At 42.9% G+C, this 24938-nt stretch overlaps 3 protein-coding genes and 1 non-coding gene across 11 annotated transcripts in view; 2 read left to right on the top strand and 2 right to left on the bottom strand.

Moving 5' to 3' along the window:
• Positions 1-23587, top strand: part of LOC110568042 (COP9 signalosome complex subunit 3-like) — a 108243-nt gene extending 84656 nt beyond the window's left edge. The window contains exons 12-16 of one of the 7 annotated variants that reach the window (XM_064378181.1): positions 4327-4500; positions 5822-5895; positions 7464-7565; positions 10809-10867; positions 23548-23587. In XM_064378181.1, coding sequence (XP_064234251.1) covers positions 4327-4500; positions 5822-5895; positions 7464-7565; positions 10809-10867; positions 23548-23572 — 434 coding nt within the window. In that variant the 3' untranslated portion in view covers positions 23573-23587. Of the gene's footprint in view, positions 1-4326; positions 4501-5821; positions 5896-6393; positions 6451-7463; positions 7566-10808; positions 11306-11940; positions 12045-23547 lie in introns of those variants that run through there. The other 6 variants (XM_064378180.1, XM_064378183.1, XM_064378182.1 and 3 more) reach the window with 6 other exon arrangements.
• Positions 6992-10115, bottom strand: LOC135275725 (cbp/p300-interacting transactivator 2-like). Its single transcript, XM_064378196.1, is given in 2 exon segments — positions 6992-9435; positions 9438-10115. Coding segments are annotated over 2 exon segments (735 nt in total). The 5' UTR covers positions 9880-10115; the 3' UTR covers positions 6992-9142.
• LOC135275724 (5'(3')-deoxyribonucleotidase, mitochondrial-like) overlaps positions 10039-24938 on the bottom strand; it is a 54459-nt gene continuing 39559 nt past the window's right edge. The window contains exons 3-4 of one of the 2 annotated variants that reach the window (XR_010343286.1): positions 15275-16186; positions 10039-10105 (exon numbers count right to left, since the gene is read on the bottom strand). Coding sequence is in view for 1 of the 2 variants with exons in the window: in XM_064378194.1 (XP_064234264.1) it covers positions 16117-16186 (70 nt within the window). In the remaining variant the exon portion in view is untranslated. Of the gene's footprint in view, positions 10106-15075; positions 16187-24938 lie in introns of those variants that run through there. The other variant, XM_064378194.1, reaches the window with a different exon arrangement.
• On the top strand, positions 14511-14636 carry LOC135275789 (U6atac minor spliceosomal RNA). The gene has a single exon (XR_010343372.1). It is a non-coding gene; the product is annotated as a U6atac minor spliceosomal RNA (small nuclear RNA).

The following is a 24938-nucleotide window of genomic DNA, read 5'->3' as shown; positions in this document are numbered from 1 at the left end:
CATGCCTTTGATCCCAGCACTTTGGGAGGCTCAGGCAGGCAGATCACGAGGTCAGGAGTACGAGACCAGCCTGGACAACATGGTGAAACCCCGTGTCTACTAAAAATACAAAAAATTAGCTGGGTGTGGTGGCGAGCGCCACTACTCAGGAGGCTGAAGCAGGAGAATTGCTTGAATCTGGGAGGCGGAGGTTGCAGTGAGCTGAGACCACACCACTGCATTCCAGCCTGGGCAACAGAGCGAGACTCTGTCTCAAAAAAAAAAAATTTCAAAATGTTGATTATTCATCCATAAAACCCAGTGAGCCAGGCACTTTCATTCACTGCTGGTGGAAAGGAGTCAAAGCTGGAAAGCACCGTGCTCTGCCTTTCTTGACGTCCTTAGTGTTCCTGGTGAAGCACCTTTTCACGTGGGGTCAGACTGAGTGACAGCAGCTTACAGCCCTCTTTAGAATATCAGTTTTTTCTTTTCTAGAGAGCATGTTGTTAAAAAAAAGAGTTATCGGTCTCATTGGTTAACAGAACTATTAATCACTCATAGAAGCACTATTACGACAGTTTTGTTGAACTCTTTGTTTGGTATTCTACAGCGGTATTGTTAGGAGGCTTGAATGGTTAAGAGCTTGAATGTTGGAGTCAGCCAGGCAAGCATGGTTCTACCGCCAGTGTTTACTTATTCTGCTGTATGGTTTTGGTTTTTTAACCTCTCCCTGGTCTTTCTCTGCCACAGTCTTTAAAGGAATCCCTTGTAGTTTGAAAGCACTTTAAAGACATGTGAAAGAAATTCTAATCCTTAGAGGAATGACTGAAAGCTGTACTGCCCAATACAGTAGCCACTGACCACATTGGGCTCTTGAAGTGTGGCTACTCAGAATCAAGATGTGCTGTAAGTGTAAAATACACAATGGATTTTGAATACTTCATCAGAAGGAAAGAATAATGAAATCTTGCTAATTTAAAAATACTTATTACAAGTTGATATGGTAATATTTTGGATATATTGGGTTAAATATATTAATTACATGTTTCTTTTCACTTTTTTTTTTTTTTTTTTTGAGATGGAGTCCCACTCTGTCACCCAGGCTGGAGGTGCGATCTTGGCTCACTGCAACCTCTACCTCATGGGTTGGAGCATTTCTCCTGCCTCAGCCTCCCGAGTAGCTGGGACTACAGGTGTGTGCCACCATGCCCGGCTAATTTTTGTATTTTTAGTAGAGACAGAGTTTTACTATGCTGCCCAAGCTGGTCTCAAACTCCTGACCTCGTGATCTGTCCGCCTCAGCCTCCCAAAGTGCTGGGATTACAGGCGTGAACCACCATGTCGGGCCAAGATGATATTATGAAAATTTTCTCTTTTTCTATGTTTTAGTGTATTTTGAAAAAATTTTTTTTTTCAGAGAAAATCAGGAAAAGAATCCCCAAGCATGGGAAAAAAGGGAAGATAGGTTAAGAACAGGTTAAGGGGCTGGGCATGGTGGCTCATGCCTGTAATCTCAGCACTTTGGGAGGCTGAGGCGGGCGGATCACCTGAGGTCAGGAGTTCAAGACCAGCCTGGCCAACATGGTGAAACCCCATCTTTTTTAAAAGAAAAAAAGAAGAACAGGTTAAGAACAGCCCACACAGAAAAAAAGTACCTGATGATTTAAAATTTTTTTTTAATTTTAATTTTTTTTTTTTGAGATGGAGTCTTACTCTATAGTTCAAGCTGGAGTGCAGTGGTGCAATCTTAGCTCACTGCAACCTCTGCCTCCTGGCCTCAAGCAGTTCTCGTGCCTCAGCCTCCTGAGTAGCTGGACTACAGATATGTGCCACCACACCTGGCTAATTTTTTGTATTTTAGTAGAGGTGGGGTTTCACCATGTTACCCAGGGTGGTCTCAGACTCCTGAGCTCAGGTGATTGGCCCACCTTGGCCTCTAAAAGTGCTGGGATTATAGGTGTGAGCCATTGTGCCTGGCCTTAATTTTTCATTTTTTTTTGGTAGAGATGGAGTCTTACCATGTTGCCCAGGGTAGCCTCAAACTCCTGGGCTCAAGCAATCAGTCCGCCAAGGCCTCCCAAATGCTGGGATTACAGGCGTGAACCATGCATTGGGCCATATTTGATAATTTTTTTTTTTGTCTTTTTGTTTTGTTTTGTTTTTTTCCTTTTTGTGGAGAACGGGGTCTTGCTATATTGCCCAGGCAGGTCTCGAACTCCTGGGCTCAGGCTATCCTCCCGCCTCTGCCTCCCTAAGATCTGGGAATACAAGCATGAGCCACAGCACTTGGCATACTTGATAATTTTTAAACCATAAAGATTTATTTTATTTGAAGATGTTAAGGACATGTATTACTTGACAGGTCATTAAAATAATTTTAAAACCATAATATTGCACTTGTTCCATATATTAATGTTATTTCTCTTATTTGCAAATGGAATATGTTATGTAGAACATATTCTAAGAACTACATGAACAGACATGCATTCACAAATAATTTAAATAGGTTCATGGATATTAAATCCTTAGTGTAGGTAAGGAATTACACTTGTGACTTTTAGACTCATTATAATAAACTTCTTTGCATACTTACTACATTGAAATATTTATTATGTGCAAACATTTTTCTGAAGTTTTCATATTTTTTAAATGTTGTTATATAGTATTTTTTTGCTAATCTCTGTATTCTCATTTTAGTATATGTGCTGCTGAAATGAGCACAAGTTTTCATTATTTATTTATTTATTTATTTATTTATTTATTGGAGATGGAGTTTTGCTCTTGTTGCCCAGGCTGGAGTGCAATGGCACGATCTCGGCTCACTGCAACCTCCGCCTCCTGGGTTCAGGCAATTCTCCTGCCTCAGCCTCCTGAGTAGCTGGGATTACAGGCACGTGCCACCATGCCCAGCTAATTTTTTGCATTTTTAGTAGAGACGAGGTTTCACCATGTTGACCAGGATGGTCTCAATCTCTTGACCTCATGATCCACCCGCCTCAGCCTCCCAAAGTGCTGGGATTACAGGCGTGAGCCACCGCGCCCAGCCACTATTTATTTATTTTTTGAGACAGAATCTCACTCTGACACCAGGCTGGAGTGCAGTGGCACCATCTCAGCTCATTGCAACCTCCGCCTTTTAGGTTCAAGTGATTCTCCTGCCTCAGCCTCCTGAGTAGCTGGGACTACCGGTGTGCGCCACACACCAGCTAATTTTCTTTGTATTTTTATTAGACGATGGGGTTTCACCATGTTGGCCAGGCTGGTCTTGAACTACTGACCTTGTGATCTGCCCGCCCTCAGCCTCCCAAAGTGCTGGGATTACAGGCCTGAGCCACTGCACCCAGCTGTAAGTTTTCATTATTAAATGGGTTTTATTTAATCATCATGTCAACCTCATGTAGTTAGTCTCATCAAGTTTTATATATGGCACAGAGGGATTGTCCTTTTTTTTTGAGATGGAGTCTTGCTCTGTCACCAGGCTGGAGTGCAATGGCGCTATCTTGGCTCACTGCAACCTCTGTCTCCCGAGAATCAAGTGATTCTCCTGCCTCAAGCCTCCTGAGTAGCTGGGACTACAGGCATGTGCTACCACGCCCAGCTAATTTTTGTGTTTTTAGTAGAGACGGGGAGTTGGCCATGTTGGCCAGGATGGTCTCGATCTCTTGACCTCGTGATACACCCACCTCGGCCTTTCAAAGTGCTGGGATTACAGGCATGAGCCACCGCGCCCAGCTCATATCACCTCTTTATAGTGGTGAAATAGGTTAAAACATTTATTCTTGGGGTATCTTGAGTTATGAAAGATATTATGGTGGGACAGGTATGTGGGAGAGAAAAGGACAGAGAAGATGCAGGAACGTAGATGCCTCACAGCTACAGGTAGGAGTAAAATCCAGGTCCCTCTGGTCAAGGATTTTGCTTGTTTTTCATTTGTGTTCACATAATGGTTAGAATTAAATATGGACACTTATTCCAGATATTTGACTAATATGAAGGGGAACTTAGTTTTTGGCTGGTAAAGGGGATTCATGTTTATTGAGTACCTATGGTGTTCAGAGTCACGTGGGCACCTTCAGCAGTAAAAACAGGAAGGGAAAAGCAGAAGACACAGGTGAAACCAAAGATGAAAGTACCAGTCAGTTCTGTTTACAACAGATTGATTTCAAGTCTTGAGAAATCTCATATTTCTTCATAGACTTCAATTATTAAAGTTAAAAATGAATAAATGTGAATAAACGTTCCTTATTCCCTTCATGCTTTCCTTCACAACCCAGCAATGTTGATGGAATATGCAGATGGAATTTGATTTTGTGTACTTAAATATTTACGTGACTCCTTTTGTACCAGTGAAAGGAACTCTCAGTGAAGACACTATCAGAGTGTTTCTGCATCAGATTGCAGCTGCCATGAGAATCCTGCACAGCAAAGGAATCATCCACAGAGATCTCAAACCACAGAACATCTTGCTATCCTATGCCAATCGCAGAAAGTCAAGTGTCAGTGGTATTCGCATCAAAATAGGTAAATGGCCACGTATTGTGTTGTGGAAAGAACATTTTTGAAACTATTTTTAGACAACTTTAGCTTTGTTGAATGATGGATTATTTTTTTTTTCTTTTATTGGGAGTTTTGCTCTTGTCGCCCAGGCTTGAGTGCAGTGGCATGATCTCAGCTCGCTGCAGCCTAGGCCTCCTGAGTTCAAGTGATTCTTCTTCAGCCTCCTGAGTAGCTGGGATTACAGGCATGCACCACCATGCCTAGCTAAATTTTGTATTTTAGTAGAGAAAGGGTATCACTATGTTGGCCAGGCAGGTCTTGAACTCTTGACCTCAGGTGATCTGCCCGCCTCAGCCTCCCAAAGTGCTGCGATTATAGGTGTGAGCTACCACATCCAGCCAAATGATGGATTTTATTGATGCAGTTTGATATTTTTATTGAGGTTGTGGAGGTTGCTTAGATAGGTGAATCCTTAACTTTATTGACAGTGTCTGCTAAATCTCAGGCGGTGCTGACAGGCCCACATCGAGAACTCTAACTATGAATACCTGCTTCTCTTGAGTGGGAAATTGATGTGGTGTGGTTACTGGCAGCAAATTAACCCTGATTCTTTACAGTTCCTAGGCTTTTGACATAGGGATCTCAGAGACCATCTAGTTTAGCCCTTGGCAGTTTTTTCTTTTTTCTTTTTTAGCAGTATCTCAAAAGAAAAACATAATTGGCTGGGCACAGTGGCTCATGTCTGTAATCCCAGCACTTTGGGAGGCTGAGGTGGGCAGATCATGAGGTCAGGAGTTCAAGACCAGGCCAATATGGTGACACCCTGTCTACTAAAAATACAAAAATTAGCCAGGTGTGGTGGTGCATGCCTCTTGTCCCAGCTACTAGGGAGGCTGAGGCAGAAGAATTGCTTGAACCCAGGAGGAAAAAGTTGCAGTGAGCTGAGATTGCACCACTGCACTCCAGCCTGGGCAACAGAGCGAGACTCCACCTCAAAAAAGGAAAAAAAAGAAAAGAAAAACATAATTATTCACATTCTACATCTGGTATTGATATTTAATGAAATCTTTATTAATGAACTTACTATAATTAGTATTTTCACTTGCAAAGTTTGGTGCACCTTGGTTACAAATCTGGCAGAGCAATGACTTGTACAGTTGACGATCACTACTATTTTTAGCTTGTTGAAATCAAGGTAGCCACTTTTTTCTTTGGTGGACAGTCTTATTCAATAAGCTGTTTATTTTTCACAGTCCTTTGTGCCTTCTTGTGTCTTGAAGAATCATATATGTTAGGTATGAACAAAGGTATCATTTGCTTTTCTACTTTTTATTTTGTGAAATAGCGGATCTTGGTTTTGCTCGTTATCTACATAGTAGCATGATGGCTGCAACACTGTGTGGATCCCCCATGTACATGGTGAGTGAGTGTTTGCATCCTTGCATGTTTAAAGTGTGGCTCCATAAGCATTGGAATTTAAATATAATGCTTGATTCCAAATAAGATGTGATTTTACAGATAGTCCAAGTTGTTATTCCTAATGTTGATTATACTACTGATGATGCTGTAATACAGACATCTTTTGCTTTAGCATAGTGGACTGCAAAAGTAAGTCATTTGTAAACTAATGTGCAGTATTTAGTCTGGAAATACCTTAATTCTAGAGCTTCAGAATTATGTGAAATAAATGTCCCTATTTTAGTTCTAAGTTTAAAATCAGTTTATATTAAATTAGAAATTTCTCTAAACTAAAATCAACTTTGAACTAGTAATCACATTTCAAAAAAATTTATCAGCTTTACTTTCTTGATCCTAATTTTACTGCTTGTATATAATAAATTTTATAATTTTATGTAAATTTTAAAATTACTTTGTACTTCTTTTTTTTCTTTTTCTTTTTTTTTTTTTTTTTTCCAGAAAATGATTCAGTTCCAATGCAAGATACTTTGTACTTCTTGAGTGCAAAATTAGTTTAGCCATGAGGTTAGAGTGCTTTGGCTGATTATTAAAAGAAATTGACTTAATAAGAAATTTACTAGGGAAAATAAATAAAAATGTTATGCCCGAGCTGGGTGTAGTGATACATGCCTTTAAACTCAGCTACTCGGGAGGCTGAGGCAGGAGGGCTGCTGGAGCCCAGGAATTCATGGCCAGCTGTGGACACAGGAAGACCCCATTTCCAAAGGGAATTAAAATTGAAAAGAAATGTTACATCTGGGAAATAAAACTTACTATCTTTAAGTATATTTTTCCATTTCTATTTAATAGTGCTGATTAATGGTATATTTAAAAGCAGAATTTGATGAGAGATGGGAAAATACGTGTAACAAAGCAGCAGGTAAATGGTTTTGCTTTTAGGACAATTTTTATTATTGTGTGAGGTTTTGCATCATAGTTGTTCTATTACTATGAAAGTGTTCAGATTACAAAAAACATAGGGAATAATATAGCAAACACCCGTGTACCCACCATCCATATTTCACAAAGTTAACATTTTGCCATGTTTGTCTTGATCTTGTTTTTTTTTTTTTTTTTTTTTTTTCTGACCTGGTATCTGGCTATCTTGATCTTGTCTTTAAAAGAAATAAAATATTTTGGAAACAGTCCAAGTTCCTTTGCACCTGTCCCTGATTTCATTTCCTGCTCTGCTTCTCTCACACACCTGAGGGAACCTCTGTCCTGTAATTGGTGTGTATTTTTCTTTATTATTATTTCAGTCCTGTCATTGGACTTCATGTGTCCATTATAATCAGTTGAAACATTTGTTTCTATAACTGCGTCTTTTCATGCAGCATTGTTTTTGAGATTTACTAGTAAATCTCAATATATAATTATATAGTTCTAAGTTATTTGATTAGAGAACTATCACAGGGTGTTGTTTTACTCTGGTAGTTTGTTAGGAGTGTCATTTTAACCAGTTAATTAATATGTGCCTATTAATTATGTGAATAATGTACTCCATACCCCTTATATTTCTCTGTACCTAGGCTCCTGAAGTTATTATGTCTCAACATTATGATGCTAAGGCTGACTTGTGGCGCATAGGAACAGTCATATACCAATGCCTAGTTGGAAAACCACCTTTTCAGGTAGCCTGATTTTTTTCTTATGGCCTCAGTTTTGGAATCTTCTCATTTTATAGTTGCCTTTGATTTGTAAAACGAAGAATACTTTGAAAGCAGTGTTTTTGGCTTCTCTGTGACTTACTTTGGTTCTGTTATAGGCAAAAACTGTGTTAATGACCCAGAACATCCTTTGCTTTTCCCCTTTTATTTGCCTGCCCTTTGTAGTTGAACTGGGCATGAAGCCTGTTGTATGTTTTCCAGGCTAGTAAAAAAAACTAGCTGGGGTCAGGGATAACAGCCTGCTGGGAAACGGGTGTGAACGGTGACACCAGAACTTCCTGCTTAGCCTGGAATCCACATGAGGGCTGGGGGTGGTCTGGGGAGATCACTGGAAACCATCTCTAGCTGTCTGTTCCTGACACTGCTAGGTGAGCGGGAGGTAATTATACACACTTTATGGAAATTATTATGAGTCTGTCTTTTCCTCCTCTCCCCCAATATCCTGTCAAAAAGTGACCCTGTAGAGTATAATCACAATGATTTCTTTTGAGCTAATATTGCCATGTTATAATTTCTTTTTTTTTTTTTTCTTTTTTTAAAAATAAAGACGGGGTTTCACCATGTTGGTCAGGCTGGTCTTGAACTCCCGACCTCAGGTGATCTGCCCGCCTTGGCCTCCAAAGTGCTTGGATTACAGGCGTGAGCCACCATGCCCGGCTGCCATGTTATAATTTTTTTTTTTTTTTCTTAACTTTTTATTGACATTGGCAAATTAAAATAGAATAAATTAACAAGTATTTTTTCAAAAAAATGTTTTGTACAAAAATACTGTCAAAATTTCCTAAAAAGCTTTCAACACAGTAGTATCTTTTCATGTACTGAATATAACTATTAGCACAGTGTCAAAAATGTTGAAGACAGAAACAAAATAAAAATCTGTGAAATGTTTGCCACTGACGACATTCCACACCCGATTATCATCTGTACATATCGCGGGGAGGGAGACAGCCAACTTGAAAGTGAACAGTATGACTTTTCCTGATCCAGAACAGTTTGGCCCACATCTGTTTCATCTTCCAGTTTAGCATATTTTAAAAATTAGTCTGTACTCAAATGCATAGTTAAAAAAATGAAGCGAGATGGCAGAGTTTGTGCAGTAATATCTGCCCTTCAAAGTTCATGCAACCAACTAATGCAATTTTTCCTTTCACTCGTAAATCTGAATGCAGTTCAGTCATTTGAAACCATCTATAAAATCCACAAGATTAAGCAGTTTGCCAAGATTAATATCTAACAGTTGAGCACTGAAGAAAGTGAGGGAAAGGAGTAAAAACAACGAAAAAGACCAAGTTAGCTAGATATTTCAACTACATAAGGGAGGTGAATGTCAAGGCTGCAAAAACGAAACAAAAACAGGGGAAAAAAAAGTGGCAGCAATTTGTTTTTAAACCAATTTGTACAAGTTTATAGTTTACTTTGTTTCCAAGTTCTCAAACCTTTCAAGATCTGAAAAGTGAGATACTGCGTCTAAGGGAATGTTTCTTTTAATTCACACCGAAGAAGTTGGGGGTTTGATTTCTTTCGCCGGGGTTTCGATCGAGTCAACAGCTCACTCTGCTGGGCTGCTGTTTGCACACGAAGTCCGTCATAAAATCAAACTCGTTTTGCCCCAGCCAGAGTTCGGGCAGCTCTTTGATGCGGTCCAAACCCATTTCTATCACCAAGGACATAAGAACTTCCTCGTCGATGAAATCAGTGTCTATGACATTGGGCGGCAGCATTGCAGCAGGGACGTGGGCCACGGAGGCGGGCATGTTGCTGCTGCCGCCCGAGCCGCCGGGGGTGCTGCTGCCGCCGCTGTGCTTGGGGTTGCAATCTCGGAAGTGCTGGTTGTCCCGTTCATCTGGTGGCCTGCAGCAGGGTGCAAATCCGGCGTGTAGTGGTTGTGGGGGTAGGGGTGATGGTTGAAATACTGGTTGTTGAGCTTCTGCAGCTGCATGCTGGCCGGCAGGGAGCCTCCCTGGCTGGCCACCGGGGGGGCCATGAACTGGGAGTTGTTAAACCTGGCCGCGGGGGCCAGTGCGCTCGGGGGGTGCCCTCCGTTCACAGTCCCCGGCCCCATGGCGTGCCTGATGCCGCTCGTGGCATTCATGTTGCCCGCGCCGTAGTGTATGTGCTCGCCCATCAGGGCGTTGAAGGCGTGCTGGGGCTGCTGCTGCAGGTGGTGATGGGGGCTTGGGAACTGCCCCATGCCCATGCGGTGGGCAGGGTGGTGGTGCAGCCCATTGGTGCCGTCGGGGAAGCGCCCGTGGTTCATGGCCATCATATGGTCTGCCATTTCCAGTCCTTCCGTTTTTGCGATTTCTGCTCCGAAGACCGAGGGCGGGATCGTCGGGTCCAGGACCGGCTCAGCAGCACGTAGAGGGGGCCTTCCTGGCGTGCAGGGCGCTTCGCTGTCGCGATGTCGGCGCCGAGGTCTCGCAGCGGCCGCTGGGGCAGATTCGGAGCCGTTCCCTTTTATTTCCCCTCCGCTGCCCTCACAGCTCGGTAGGAGCGCCCGGCAGCTGCCAACAATGAGCTCGTTATAATTTCTTATGTTACAAAGAAGATCTTTGAATTTGAAAACTGGAACAAAGTGAAAATATTTGCCCAAGATAATATTAAGAAAATTAGTGACATATCCAAGTTAAACACTTTTAATTTCTTAGTCTAGTTTGCAGATAGAGGAGGCTTCACTAAGTCAGTAGCTGTTGTTATCAGCTACTTGTTGCTGTGGGGAGAGTGAATAGTAGCAGTATACATAGTTATCTTCTTTGAATTCCTTCAGGCTCCTAAGGTAAAGTACACCTGAATTTTACACAATAATCTACGTATTGGGCAGGCCATGTAACCTTCAGAATAGTGGTCCTTAATCTATTCTAAGTTTCAGACTCCTCTGAGAGACTGACCTCGAAAAAGGTACCTCAGAAAAGATACATTATACTCAAATGTACAGAATTTTCACACAATTTCACAAGTTTTATGAGTTTCTAATGACCAGTTATGGCTCCTTCAGCAATTCATGGCTTTCAAGTTGAGAATTTATGTTCTGTAGCAAGAATATGAGCATTGTCTGTCTTTCCTTTCCTCCTCCCTTGTACTTTCCCCTCAATCCTTTTCTTGAAACTCCCACTCCCTCAGTCCCTTAAAAAAATATGAGCGTCAATCACGATTTGCAAGTTTTGCTCCCATTGTTTAGGAAATTAAACCTTTTTTTTTTTTTAATAGGCTAATAGTCCTCAAGACTTAAGGATGTTTTATGAAAAAAACAGGAGCTTAATGCCTAGGTATGTGTTTAGATTACACTGGGTTTTACTATTTGTGAACAGTGTTATTTGAACTGTATGTGTTTTTATGTGTTTTATGTATTCTCATTATTGAATTCTTTTTCAGCTGATAGTAATGTGAAAGCATTTGTTACAACAAGAAATTAGAAAATTGCTGGCATATTATAGGTGTCTGTGTAGTGCTGTACTCTTTTCTTTCTTTTTTAAAATGTAAAGTAAATTTAAAAGAAAAAGGTGGCCAGATGTGGTGGCTTACACCTGTAATCCCAGCACTTTGGGAGGCTGAAGTGGACGGATCACCTGAGGTCGGGAGTTTGAGACCCGCCTGACCAACATGGAGAAACCCCATCTCTACCAAAAATACAAAATTAGCTGAGCGTGGTGGTGCATGCGTATAATTCCAGCTACTTGGGAGGCTGGGGCAGGAGAATCACTTGAACCCAGGAAGTGGAAGTTGCAGTGAGCCGAGATTGCATCATTGCGTTCCAGCCTGGCCGACAAGAGCGGAATTCCGTCTCGAAAAGATAAAAAAGTACAGAAGTTACATGTGTTCCTTGTGAGGAGTGTTATGTGGACAGACTAGATGCACGTAAAGTAGAAAGTGAATTCCCTCCAGCTTTGCTATCTTCTTTATGGGTCACAAGAGTTTGCTGTGTCTCTTTCTACATTGTTTTTGTGGGAGTTCTTTATACCTGTTTGAGTGCTTGTTCTCTATTTTTTCTCTCTTGAACTTGTGTCTTGAGATGAGTGCTTGTTTATGTATGTCTTTATATACACGCATAGTTTAAGACAAATTACATCATATTTTTTGAGTTGTTTGCAGCATATTGTTTTTTACTTTGTAGTATCCCACAGATGATGTTCCGCAACAGGATGTGGAGAGCCACTATATGCTTTTTTTTTTTTTTTTTTGAGACAGAGTCTTCCTCTTTCTCCCAGGCTAGATTTTGGCTCACTGCAGCCCCTGCCTCCCTGATGTAAGCCATTCTCCTGCCTCAGCCTCCCTAATAGCTGGGACTATAGGTGCCTGCCACCGTGCCCAGCTAATGTTTGTATTTCTTTTTTTTTTTTAGTAGAGATGGGGTTTCATCATGTTGGCTGGACTGGTCTTGAACTCCTGACCTCAAGTGCTCCTCCTGCCTCAGTCTCCTAAAGTGTTGGGATTACAAGCATGAGCCACCATACCTGACCCACTGTATGCTTTTAAGTGCCACAGAGAGTCCGATAGATGTATGTTATTTTATTTAATTTGGTCCTTGTTTTCATTTTTTGGTTACTATAAACAGGCTCTAGTGAATGTGTATGTGTGTGTGTGTGTGTGAATACCTTTGTGTATGTGTGCATTTTATTAGGATGGACTCCTAGAAATGGAATTGTCAGACCAAAAGAGATGCTTTCCAGATAGGCTATCCCAGTGAATACAGCAAGATAGAAGACTGTTCCTTTCCTCTCATTTTTACCAACACGGAATGTTAGAAGATTTGATGCCTTACAAATGCACGAGGACCAGTTAGCTATTAATTTAATTTGCATTCTTCTCTTCATTAGTGAGTTTGGCTTGGCTCCTTTGTATTTGTTCGATATCTTTTTTTTTTTTTTTGAGACAGAGTTTCATGCTTTGTTGCCCAGGCTGGAGTGCAGTGGCGAGATCTTGGCTCACAGCGAACTCCACCTCCCAGGTTCAAGTGATTCTCCTACCTCAGCCTCCAAAGTAGCTGGGACTACAGGCATATACCACCATGCCCAGCTAATTTTTGTATTTTTAGTAAAGACGGGGTTTCGCCATGTTGGCCAGGATGGTCTTGATCTCTTGATCGCGTGATCTGCCTGCCTCCAAAACAGACCACACCTTAGGCCACAAAACAAGTCTTAATAATTTTTTTAAAAATCAGAGACAATGTCTCTCTGTTTCCCAGGCTGGAGTACAGTGGTGCAATTAGCTCATTGCAGCATCCTCCTGGGCTGAAGTAATCCCTCTTACCTCAGCCTCCCAAGAAGCTTGAACTAAAGGTGCATACCACCACACCCAGATAATTTTAAAAATTTTTTTGTAGAGACAAGGTCTCGCTATGTTGCCCTGGGTAATTTCAAACTCCTGGGCTCAGCAATCCTACTGCCTCAGCCTCTCAAAGCACTAAGGTTACAGATATAAGCCACCATGCCTGGCCCATAAATTTTAAAAGACTGCACTCATGGTGGCTGATTATCTTTTCCAATCACAATGCAATAAAAGTAGAAATCATGGCCTGGGCACGGTTGCTCATGCCTGTCTTTTTAAGACTTTGTCTCAAAAAAATTAAGTAGAAATCAGTAACAGAGGAAATAACTGGAAAATCCAAAATATGTGGAAATTAAACAATAGACTCTTGTATTACTCCGTTTTCACTCGCTGTAAAGAACTATTTCAGGCCGAGCACCGTGGCTCACCCCTGTAATTTCAGCACTTTGGGAGGCCCAGGTGGGCTGATTGCTTGAGGCCAGGCGTTTGAGACCAGCTGGCCCTTAATTTGGGCTTATGGAAATGAGGATTTTAGAATCCCAGTTGCTTACCTGATTTTGTTCCCAGTGAGCTCTGCTCTTACCTATACCATCTTAACCCCAAACAACATTTCAAGACATTATAGTCAAGAATAGGTGGCCAATCCATACACGTATAAGTAACTGATTTTGGCCAGGCTCGGTGGCTCACGCTTGGAATCCCAGCACTTTGGGAGGTCGAGGTGGGTGGATCACAAGGTTAGGAGTTCAAGACTAGCCTGGCCAAGATGGTGAAACCCCATCTCTACTAAAAATACAAAAAGTAGCCAGGCATGGTGGTGGGTGCCTGTAATCCCAGCTACTCAGGAGGCTGAGGCAGAGAATTGCTTGAATCTGGGAGATGGAAGTAGCAGTGAGCCAAGATCACACCACTGCACTCCAGGCTGGGCGACAGAGGGAGACTCTGTTTACAAAAAAAAAAAGTAACTGATTTTCAACATAGATACCAACACATTTTAATGGGGAGAGAATAGCCTTTTCAACAATGGTGCTGAGATAAGTGAGTGGGTCACATGCAAAAGAAAAGAGCGAGACTGCTATCTCACATTATATACAAAAATTAGCTCAAAATGGATTAAAGACCTAAATGTAAGGGCTAAAACCTTAAAGCTTTTAGAAGGAAAGAGAGGTATAAACTTCATGTCTTTGGATTAGCAATGGTTTCTTAGATGTGAGATCTATACCATAAGCAAGCAATAAAAAATAAATTGGCCAGTCACGGTGGCTCATGCCTATAATCCCAGCACTTTGGGAGGCCGAGGTGGGCAGATCATGAGGTCAGGAGTTCAAGACCAGCCTGGCCAATATGGTGAGACCCCCATCTCTACTAATAACACAAAAATTAGTTGGGTGTGGTGGCATGAACCTGTAGTCCCAGCTACTCAGGAGGCTGAGGCAGGAGATTAGCTTGAACCAGGGAGTCAGAGGTTACAGTGAGCTGAAATTGTGCCACTCCAGCCTGGGCGACAGAGCAAGACTCCATCTCAAAAAAAAAAAAACAACCCTGGGAGGAAAGATGAGCATCATGCAAAAAACAAGAAATTTGGTGAAAAGAAAAAAAATCAGATACTGAAAGAACTAAAAACTAAGTTAAAAATGAAAACACGTGTTGCGTGAAAGGAGAGAAGGTTGCCACTCCCCTTGCCGAGGATGGAAGAGGCCCTTGGGCCTGACAACACGCGTACAGTTGAAGCATTACCACCTACTTCGTGGCATCTAACAATCGTTTAAGAAAAAAAAAATGATGAAAACACAGCTAGAGCCTCTTTCTCCAAACCAATACAAATGACGTGAGACTGTGGAAATCTACCAGCAACCCAGAAACAAAACGTAGCTGCTGGAAAGAGCCAGTGCTAACACCCATGGATGGGAAGTGTCCCTGTCACCGATGAGGTTAAAGCCAAACTCATCCAGTCACTACAGGAGATAAGCTAAAGAATGAGTTGATGAGTCGACTTCGTCAAGTGAAATAATAACACAAAACAGCTCGTATCAAAGAACTAATAGAAACAAGCTGATACACAGCTCCAAATGAAAACATACAAATGAGTGATTACACACAGGCAAGTGAGGCTGTGCTAGGAAAGGCACGGATGCTTTATAAGGCAGATGGTAGAACACTTGCTCGTGTTATTGGGTCAAATGAATTTTAGGGATCCTCCTACAAGACATGACATTAAAAAATTAAATACGAGACCAACAAGGAAGTCTTTACGGCCTTGTTCTAAAATGCCAATTGCTAGGTTTTATAAGAACTTATCATTAGTAAGAAATATGAGGAAAATTCCAGGGAACATGGACGATGGGGTCCAGATGCAATCCACCTACGGACTGGAAGTACAATCGTGAATATAATGGAAAGGATTTTACCTTTTTTATCTTCTTTCTGTTGGGTTGTTGGCATTGTCTTCATGGATTGGGGATGACTTTTTGTTTAGCTTTATTCTTTCCTTGAGGACCAGCTGAGTGGATCTCCGCATCAAATTTCCTCTTCACTGTCTGGACCGTCAAAATGGATCTGGGCCCTTCAGTATGTTTCCTTTGTCAGCTGGTACCATGTTAAGCTTTGTCAGTAGAGGGTGCCAGAGAGCCACTGCAGGAGGCAAAGAGTTTCCCTTCTGGTTCTCCGGTGCTTGCTTGGCAACCTCTTAATGCTCACTTGGCTGTTGTAGCACATGCTGCATCTGGGGGTCTGATTCCTGCAGTGTGGGCACCTCTGCCAGCACCAAGTTCTTTCAGGGCACAGCCTCTCCAGCGCCCGTCTCCTGCAGGGCATGACAGATGGCAGCACCCCAGAGGCTAGCTGCTTCTCCTGCCAACAACCCCTTCCTGTCTGCTGGTCGCCACGACAGTGCCCAGGTGGTCTTGCAGCAGAGGAACTCCGGTGAGACACCTCCCAGTGAACAGAGGGTGGATTTCCAGTGCGTTCCACTGGTGTGGCACCACAGCAACTTTTCCATCCACTGACCTAAGGCCATCCAGGGCTGGATGGTAGTCCTGGGGGTGGGGGTGGGCAGCTCTTCCTTGGGTGCTCCATCTCAGCCTTAGGGGTGGAGGCTGCTTCTTATTTCTGCTATTCTTGTATTCGTTAGAGTTGTCTTCAGTCATCAGTAGCCAATCCCGCATTACTCCAGATCCCTGCTATAGTTAATCATTCTTTATATGAAAACTTCAAGTTACTGTGTGGCTTCTCTCTCCCGATTGGACCTAGACTAAGAGAGCAGCTCCCTCAGTTTCTCTGGCGAGAGCCTTTCTGTAACACACGAGTCCACATCTCTCTCCCTGAAATATTAAAAAATAAAAATAAAAACATTTCAATAGCTTTTGGGGTTCAAGTGGTTTTGGTTAAACGGATGAATAGCATAGTCATGAAGGCTGAGGTTTTTGTGCATCCGTCACCCAAGTAGTGTACGTGCTACCAAATACGTAGGATTTTATCACTCACCCCCTCTCACCCTCCCACTCCTAGTCTACGTAGCTCATTATGTCACTCTGCATGCCTCTGTGTACCCATAGCTTAGCTCTCACTTATAAGTGAGAACATACGGTATTTGGTGTTCCATTCCTGAATTACTTCGTTTAGAATAATGGCCTCCAGCTCCATCTAAGTTGCTGCACAAGACATATGTTGTCATTTTTATCTGGCTGAGTAGTATTCCATGGTGTATATATACTACATTTTCTTTTCTTTCTTTCTTTTTTTGTTAGAGGAGTCTCACTTCGTTGCCCAGGCTGGAGTGCAGGGGCGTCATCTCGGCTCACTGCAATCTCTGCCTCCTGGGTTCTAGCGATCCTCTTGCCTCAGCCTCCCCGGTAGCTGGGATTACAGGCGCACGCCACCATGACTGGTAATTTGCCTTTTAGTAGAGATGGGGTTTCACTGTGTTGCTCAGGCTGGTCCCGAACTCCTGAGCTCAGGTGATCCGCCCACCTCGGCCTCCCAAAGTGCTGGGATTACAGGTGTGAGCCACCGCGCCCGACCGACACTAGTGCTCGCGGGCTGCAGGGACAGGACGGACTAGAGGCGAGCGACCCCAGCGACACCTGGCATTCCCCGATCCAACCGGGTCGCCGGCCGCACGGCCCCTGGGCAGATGCGCGCGGCGGCTGCGGCTCCGAGCGGGGAGCGGCTGCTCGGCCCCATCCCCAGGCAGCGGAATGCCCAGAACTGGTCCCCTGGCTTGGGCGCCAGGCGAGTAGGAGCTGGGCGGGCAGTGGCGTCGGGCAGGCCCTTCCCGCGGGGCGGGCAGCTCGCTTTGACCCAGCCGCCTGACTCAGCTTGTGTCCTGGCAGCGATGACTCTGGGGCAAGTCCGCTGCGGTGGCTAGCCCGGGGGCGGCCAAGCGATGGCGGCACAGGGGCGGGAACTGGTCCGCACGCCTGAACTCAGCAAGCCGAGGAGCAGGTGCGCGGCGGCGCTGTGAGGCGGCGCTCCCTGAGGACAGGCGGGCTGGACGCCGCCACCCCGAAGGACCCGCCAGCCCAGGCCGGCGCCGGAGCTGCAGCGCCACCTGTAGGCCAAGGAGTTTTCTCCGGGAGGCGGGGGCCTGTGTGTGCGGGTGCGGTGACGTTACAGGCGCTGGCTTGCCGTTACCCGCGTGGCTGGGCGTCACCCGTGAGGCTTGGCGGTGGTCGCTTGGCTTGACATTTCTTACTTGGCTTGGTGGTGCTCCTTTCACTGACTGGAAACCTCGGGCTTTCCTCCTGGGAGGTTGTGGCCAAGGCAGTAACTCGCTACTGTTGGCCTCCTGGGGTGGAGAAAAGCGGGGAGGGGCGGAGAGGGGCAGGGTGCCTTCCAGGGGCCTGCATCATAGCTCTTGTACTGGCAGACCATGCCTGACCATTGGAGAGCTCCAGCAGAGCAGCCCCCAGTAATGAGCACCAGCCCGCCCATGTACTCTATCCATCGCAGCCTCCCCCATGCCATTTGCCAGTGTGTACTCACCCATGACCACTCCCACATTGCTTTGCTAGTGTGTGTGCATATATTCAGACCTTGCTTCTGCTTCCCCACCAGCTCACATGTGCACATGCACCCTACCGTGCCATCGCAGCCAGTGTGAGTGCATCACACTCCCCACCTCACAGCCAACGCAAAGGTATGCAAGCCCTGCACTGCCATTACCATTGGAGTGTTCATGGGTACGGAGACTGTTAACCTTGTGCCTGCCAGTGCCCTGCCCCTGTGCCAACACTGTTGCTGGCCTGAAACTACACATGGATGCCAGTAGACCTGCCTCCCACCTCGTGTGGCCACTGCTGCCTGTGTGAATATGTGCACAGAGGTTACCAGTCCTGTGCTTGCCATCACTCTGCCCCCATGCTGCTGCCACCACGCTGATGCCACCACCAGCGCGAACATGCACAGGAACATTGGCAGGCTACTCCCTGCAACATGCTGCCACTGCCACTACTGCAAATGTCCACACCCATGCCCTCATTAGTGCCCCACCACAGCTGATAAACATGTATGCTGCTGCACTGCTGTGCTCCTGGCATGTGCAAACAAGCACGAATCCTGCTGTCACCACCCAATGAATTACTTTGGCTGGCATCACCCATTGAAGTGTTAAGACCAGTGATCTGGGAACACCTTTGCTCTTCCAATATAGCAGATTCCTAACCTTGAGGGTCCAGATAACAAATCTGGGGACCTGATACCAGACTCCAGAGTTAGAGCATGCAGTCCAGGAGACCTAAGCTGAGCGCTGGCCCTCTAAAATCTTCCAGAAATGAAGCCAGTTGACTGAACCCACCTTGTACCATAATCAAATCTCCAAGGATGTCAAAGAGGAGAAAAGAAAAAAGAAAATGCATTCGAAGGACAGCAGCTTCAAAGACTGAAGGAACATCAGCTCACAAAGATTAGAAAGAACCAGCACAAGAACTCTAGCAATTCAAGAAGCCAGAGTGTCTTCTTACCTCCAAACAGCCACACTGTTCACCAGCAGTGTTTCTTAACCAAACGGAAATGACAGAAACAGAATTCAGGATATGTATGAGAACAAAGATCATCAACATACAAGAGAAAGTTAAAACCCGATCCAAGGAATCTAAGGATGCCAATAAAATGATACAGGAGTTGATAGATGAAATGGCCATTTAAGAAAGAACCAAACTATCTGATGGAAATGAAAACATGCTACAAGAATTTCATAATGCAATTGCAAGTATTAACAGCAGAATCAACAAAGCTGAGGAAAAAATAGCAGAGTTTGAAGACTGGCTGTCTGAAATAGACATAAATAAAGAAAAAATAATAAAGACAAAGGAACAAAACATCTGAGAAATATGGAATTATGTAAAGAGATCAAATCTACAACTCATTGGCATTCCTGAAAGAGAGAGAAACCAAGCAATTTGGAAAACATATTTCAGGATATTGTCGATGAAAATTTTTGCTACCTCACTGAAGGGGCCAACATTCAAATTCAGGAAATGCAGAGCCCCTGAAAAATACTACACAAAAAGACTATCCACAAGACATATAGTCATCAGATTCTCCAAGGTTGAAATGAAAGAAAAAATGTTAAAGGCAGGTAGAGAGAAGGGACAGGTCACCTATAAAGTGAACTCCATAAGGCTAACGGCAGACATGTCAGCAGAAATCCTACAAGCCAGAAGAAATTGTGGGCCTGTATTCAGCATTCTTAGAAAAGAAATTCCAAACAAGAATTTCACATCTAGCCAAACTGAGCTTCATAAGCAAAAGAGAAATAAGATCCTTTTCAGACAAGCAAATGCTAAGGGAATTTGTTGCCACCAGATGTCTGTATCTTATAAGAGGTCCTGAAGAGAGTGCTAAATATGGAAAAGAAAGACCACTACCAGCCACAACAAATACACACTTAGGCATTTAGACTGCTGTAAAGCAACCATACAAACCAATCTGCATAGTAGCCGGCTAACAACATGATGACAGGGTCAAATCCACACATATCAATCCTAACTTTGAATGTAAATGGGCTAAATACCCCAAGTATAAGGCACAGAGTGGCAAGTTGGATAAAGAACCAAAACCTAACAGTTTGCTGTCTTCAAGAGACCCATCTCACATGCGGTGACACCCAAAGTCTCCAAGTAAGGGGATGGAGAAAAATCAACCAAGTGAATGGAAAACTGAAAAAAGAAAGAGTTGCCATTCTAATTTCAGACAAAATAAACTGTAATCCAACAAAGATTAAAAAAAGACAAGGACATTACATAATGGTAAAGGGCTCGGTTCAACAAGAAGACCTAACTATCCTAAATCTATACACACCCAACATAGGAACACTCCGATTTCTAAAGTAAGTTCCTAGGGACCTGCAGAGAGACTTACATAACCACACAATAACAGAGGGTGACTTTTAACACCCCACTGACAGTGTTGGACAGATCATCAAGGCAGAAAACTAGCAAAGATATTCAGGACCTGAACTCAACACTTGACCAAATTGACCTAATAGACATCTATAGAACTTTCCACCCCAAAACAACAGAATATACATTCTTCTCATCTGCACGTGGTACATACTCTAAATTAATCAACTGCAAAATTCAGCATAAAATGACCCTCAGCAAATTAAAAACACCCAAAATCATACCAGCCACACTATTGGACCACAGTGCAATAAAAATGGAAATCAGTGCTAAGAAAATTGCTTAAAACCATACTATTACATGGAAATTATGCAACCTGCTCCTGAATGACTTTGGGGTAAATAATGAAATTAAGGCAGAAATCAAGAAGTCCTTTGAATCTAATGAGAAAAGAGATCCTACATACCAGAATCTCTGGGACACAGCCAAAGCACTGATAAGAAGGAAGTTTATAGCACTAAATGCCCACATCAAAGAGTTAGAAAGGCCTCAAATTAACAACCTAACATCACGAATAGAGGAACTAGAGGAACCAAAGCAAACCAACCCCAAAGCCAGCAGAAGACCAGAAATAACCAAATTCAGAGCGGAGCTGAAGGAGGTTGAGACGTGAAAAACCATACAAGAGATCAATCTAAGAGCTAGTTTTCTGAAAGAATAAGACAGTCACTACTTAAAGAAAAAAGAGAGAAGATCCAAATGAACCTGATCAGAAATGACAAAGGGGACGTTACCACTGACTTCACAGAAATACAAAAAACTCTTAGAGACTATTATGAATACCTCTAGAAAACCTAGAAGAAATGGATAAATCCCCAGACATACACAACATCCAATATTGAACCAGGAAGAGATTGAATCCCTGACCGTACCAGTAATGAGCTCCAAAATTAAATCAGTAATAAAAAGTCTGCCAACCAGAAAAGGACAAGGACCAGACGAATTCACAGCCAAATTCTCCCAGACATATAAGAAAGAGCTGGTTACCATTCCTACTGAAGCTATTCTAAAAATTTGAGGGGGAGGGACTCTTCCCAAACTCAATTTGTGAGACTCGCTTCATTCTAATACCAAAACCTGGCAGAGACACAACGAAAAAAGAAATTTTCAGACCTATATTTTTGACGAGCACAGATGCAAAACTACTCAACAAAATACTAGCAAACAAAATCCAGCAGCACTTAAAAATCTAATCCACCACAACCAAATAGACTGTATCCCTTGGATGTAAGGTTGGTTTACCATATGCAAATCAATAAATATAATTCGCCACATAAACAGAACTAAAAACCAAAACTACATGATCATCCTAATAGATGCTACTGTGAATAATGCTGTGATGAACATATGAGTGCATATGTCTATATGGTAGAATGAGTTATATTCCTTTGTGTATGTAGCCAATAATGGGATTTCTGGGTAGAATGGTAGTTCTAAGTTCTTGGAGAAATTGACAAATTGCTTTCCACAATGGCTGAACTAATTTATATTCTCACCAACAGAAGATTGCCCCTTTTTCTAATACATAAATTCAGGTGTCAATTACATTAATCAATGTTGCTTTAGGTCATTGACAACCTTTCCGTTGAAATCAAGAAGCAGGAAGCTTGGGTTTTAGTATTGGATAGGGTACAACATTTAATTTTTATCCATTCATTCAAGAAACATTTATTAAGCACTCACTTCCTGCTAAGTACTGGGTGTGATATGCAGGGATAAGTTGATGGCTCATGTCTTAAAGATAGTTTAATTGGGGAGATAGATGTGCAAATGATTATAATAGAGATAAGTACAAAGTACTGTAGAAACGGGGGAAAGGGAGCAAATTAGAGCCAGTGGAAACTGGAAAGTCTTCTCAGAGTAGATCATGTTTAAGCTTAGAGAAATACTCCAGAACTAACCAAATAGGGAAAGGGAGTAAGGGGATTTGACGAGTATGGTGTGCCTGAATTTTGCATATAGGTTTTCTGCGTTTTATTTCTGGGACCCAGCCTCAGCAAACACTGTATGTAATGCAGAGGTTCTCAAACTTTCTGTATTCACAGTGCCCTTTGCGTTCCAATATTTTCATACTCCTAGGCCAAAAGAAATACGGTTAAATTTATTAGTAGGTAGGTTCAAACTGCTTACTAAATATTCCGTGTCCTAACAATTTAGTAACTATTTGGAAAAGTACTGCACACACATTGAAAGAAAAGAAATATTTTATTCTCATTTAATCAGTATCACTTACCAATGTAAGGCGGGTACTCATTGGCATTGTACAGCTTCTCTGACCTTGGAAACAGATTGGACATTATCATCTTCATTTCCTGTTCCATGTTAATTTTCACACAATATTTGTTTTTTATCACGACCACTGATTGAACCGGTATCAAAAAAGAATGATGCCATCAAAATTAATGCAGTGCATCTGCAGTTGAAAACTGTGAACTGTCCTAGCTACTCAGGAAGCTGAGGCAGGAGAATTGCCTGAACCCAGGAGGCGGAGGTTGCAGTGAGCCGAGATCGCGCCATTGCACTCCAGCCTGGGTAACGAGAGCGAAACTCCGTCTCAAAAAAAAAAAAAAGAAAGAAAGAAAGAAAGAAAGAAAACTGTGAACTGTGTTCAGTTTATGCTGTGTCTGGCAGATGTTACATGTCAGTTCTTTCCCTCAATTTTAAATCCTATGGCACCCTTGTGAGTTTTGCTGTGGAGCCCTGGGATGCCTTGATGTTCAATTTGAGAACTGTAGCTTTAACAAGTTATTACCTGTGGCCAGGGTAAGGAAGAGATTAGTGGCTGGGCATGTGGTTCATGCCTGTAATCCTAGCTCTTTGGGAGGCTGAGGTAGGCAGATTGCTTCCCGGCAGTTCAAGATTGGCCTAGGCAACATGGTAAAATCTCATCTCCACAAAAAATACAAAAATGAGCCAGGCATGGTGGCACGTGCCTGTAGTACCAGCTACTCAGGAGGTTAAGGTGGGAGGATCACCTGAGCCTGGGGAGGTCAAGGTTGCAGTGAGCTGTGATTGTGCCTTTGCACTCCAGCCTGGGCATCCGAGTGAGACCCTGTCTCAAAAAATTTACATAAATATCAATAAAAAGAAGAGAGTAGTTTAATGTTGTATAGTGAGCAAAAGAAAATAGGGTCGTGCTAACTGATGATGTGATTTCATTAAGGATTACAATGTTGAAAGTTGGACACAGGCACGATCATTTCTATTTTAAAATTTGGTGTGGTTTTTACTATTTAATTTATTTGAAGTGAGTTATTTGTATTATACTCATTTTTTAACAGATGGATGAGTCGCATATATCTATGATCCAGTGGATGGTAAACTTGCTGATTTTAATGATACCTGACTTTACTGAGCAAGACTGTCTCCTGAAGTTGGAGGAGGAAGGTGCTGAGAAACATGATATAGGAGTTTCACAATTAGAGCTCGATGCGGCTGAACCGACGAGGAAGTTGTGCCAATACTCCAGCTGTTTGAGCAGCTGAAGCTATCTGGTTATTTTATTCTTGCCCTTCTGAATAATTGAACATCACATAAAACAGAGAAGAGAAAGTGAAGTAGTAGCAATAGGAGTTCTTTTAAAACCTTGAAAGAAATACTAGTTCAGTTTTTCAACTAGCTTTTACACTGTGACTGTTATAATATGAGATTTGGGTTTTTCTTTTAAAAACGGTGTTAGCATAGGCAGGATGAGAAGTGTGTGTATGTGGGAAAAAGAATTAGGAAAAAAAGGACTCACTTGCATAAATAAGACACATCTTATGCTCTTGCATGTTCTGGTGAGGGGCTGGATTTAAGAAGAAGATTGTAGTTTCCTGTGTACTGTCATTTTTTTTTTTTTTTTTTTTTTTTTGACAGAGTTTTCCTCTGTTACCCAGGCTGGAATGCAGTGGCTTGATCTCGGCTTACTGCAACCTCTGCCTCCCAGGCTCAAGAGATTCTCATGCCTCAGCCTCCTGAGTAGCTGGGATTTACCAGCGTGCACCACCATGCCTGGGTAACTTTTATATTTTCAGTAGAGATGGAGTTTCGCCATGTCTCAAACTCCTGATCTCAAGTGATCTGCCCACCTTGGCCTCCCAAAGTGCTGGGATTACAGGCGCGAGCCACCACACCCGGCCCTGAATGTATACTTTTATGTGCTTCTCTAAATACCAACCAAAACATATTTTTACAAAATGGAAAAAGAACCCCATAAACCCTTCTATCTGAAAAGCCAGAAGATTTTCACTGAATAAAGATGAAGTCTGGAAAATTGTAATCTATTAACCAAGATGCAAGCTTGATGCTATGATTACTTTCAATTCAGGAGACAGCTTTTACAATCTAAGCAAATTTTCCCTTCATTTCAATTCAGTATTACCAATGGTCAAGAATGAGAGGGATGGAAGGAGAGGACGAGGGTAAGAAATTGAGGAGGAGACAAATTACTCTCCTTGGTGAGTCAGTAGCTGAATTATTATGGTGAACTTCCACTGTGTCTGGATTTTTTTTTTTTTTTTTTTTTTTGAGACGGAGTTTCGCTCCTGTTACCCAGGCTGGAGTGCAATGGCGCGATTCGGCTCACCGCAACCTCTGCCTCCTGGGTTCAGGCAATTCTCCTGCCTCAGCCTCCTGAGTAGCTGGGATTACAGGCACGCGCCACCATGCCCAGCTAATTTTTTGTATTTTT

The sequence above is a fragment of the Aotus nancymaae genome, unplaced genomic scaffold (assembly GCF_030222135.1).
Source record: "Aotus nancymaae isolate 86718 unplaced genomic scaffold, 86718_ANA_hifiasm-v0.15.2.pri h1tg000018l, whole genome shotgun sequence".
NCBI classification, from domain to species: domain Eukaryota; kingdom Metazoa; phylum Chordata; class Mammalia; order Primates; family Aotidae; genus Aotus; species Aotus nancymaae.
The sequence above is the reverse complement of the archived record's forward strand: the minus strand, read 5'-3'. Positions and strand labels throughout refer to the sequence as shown.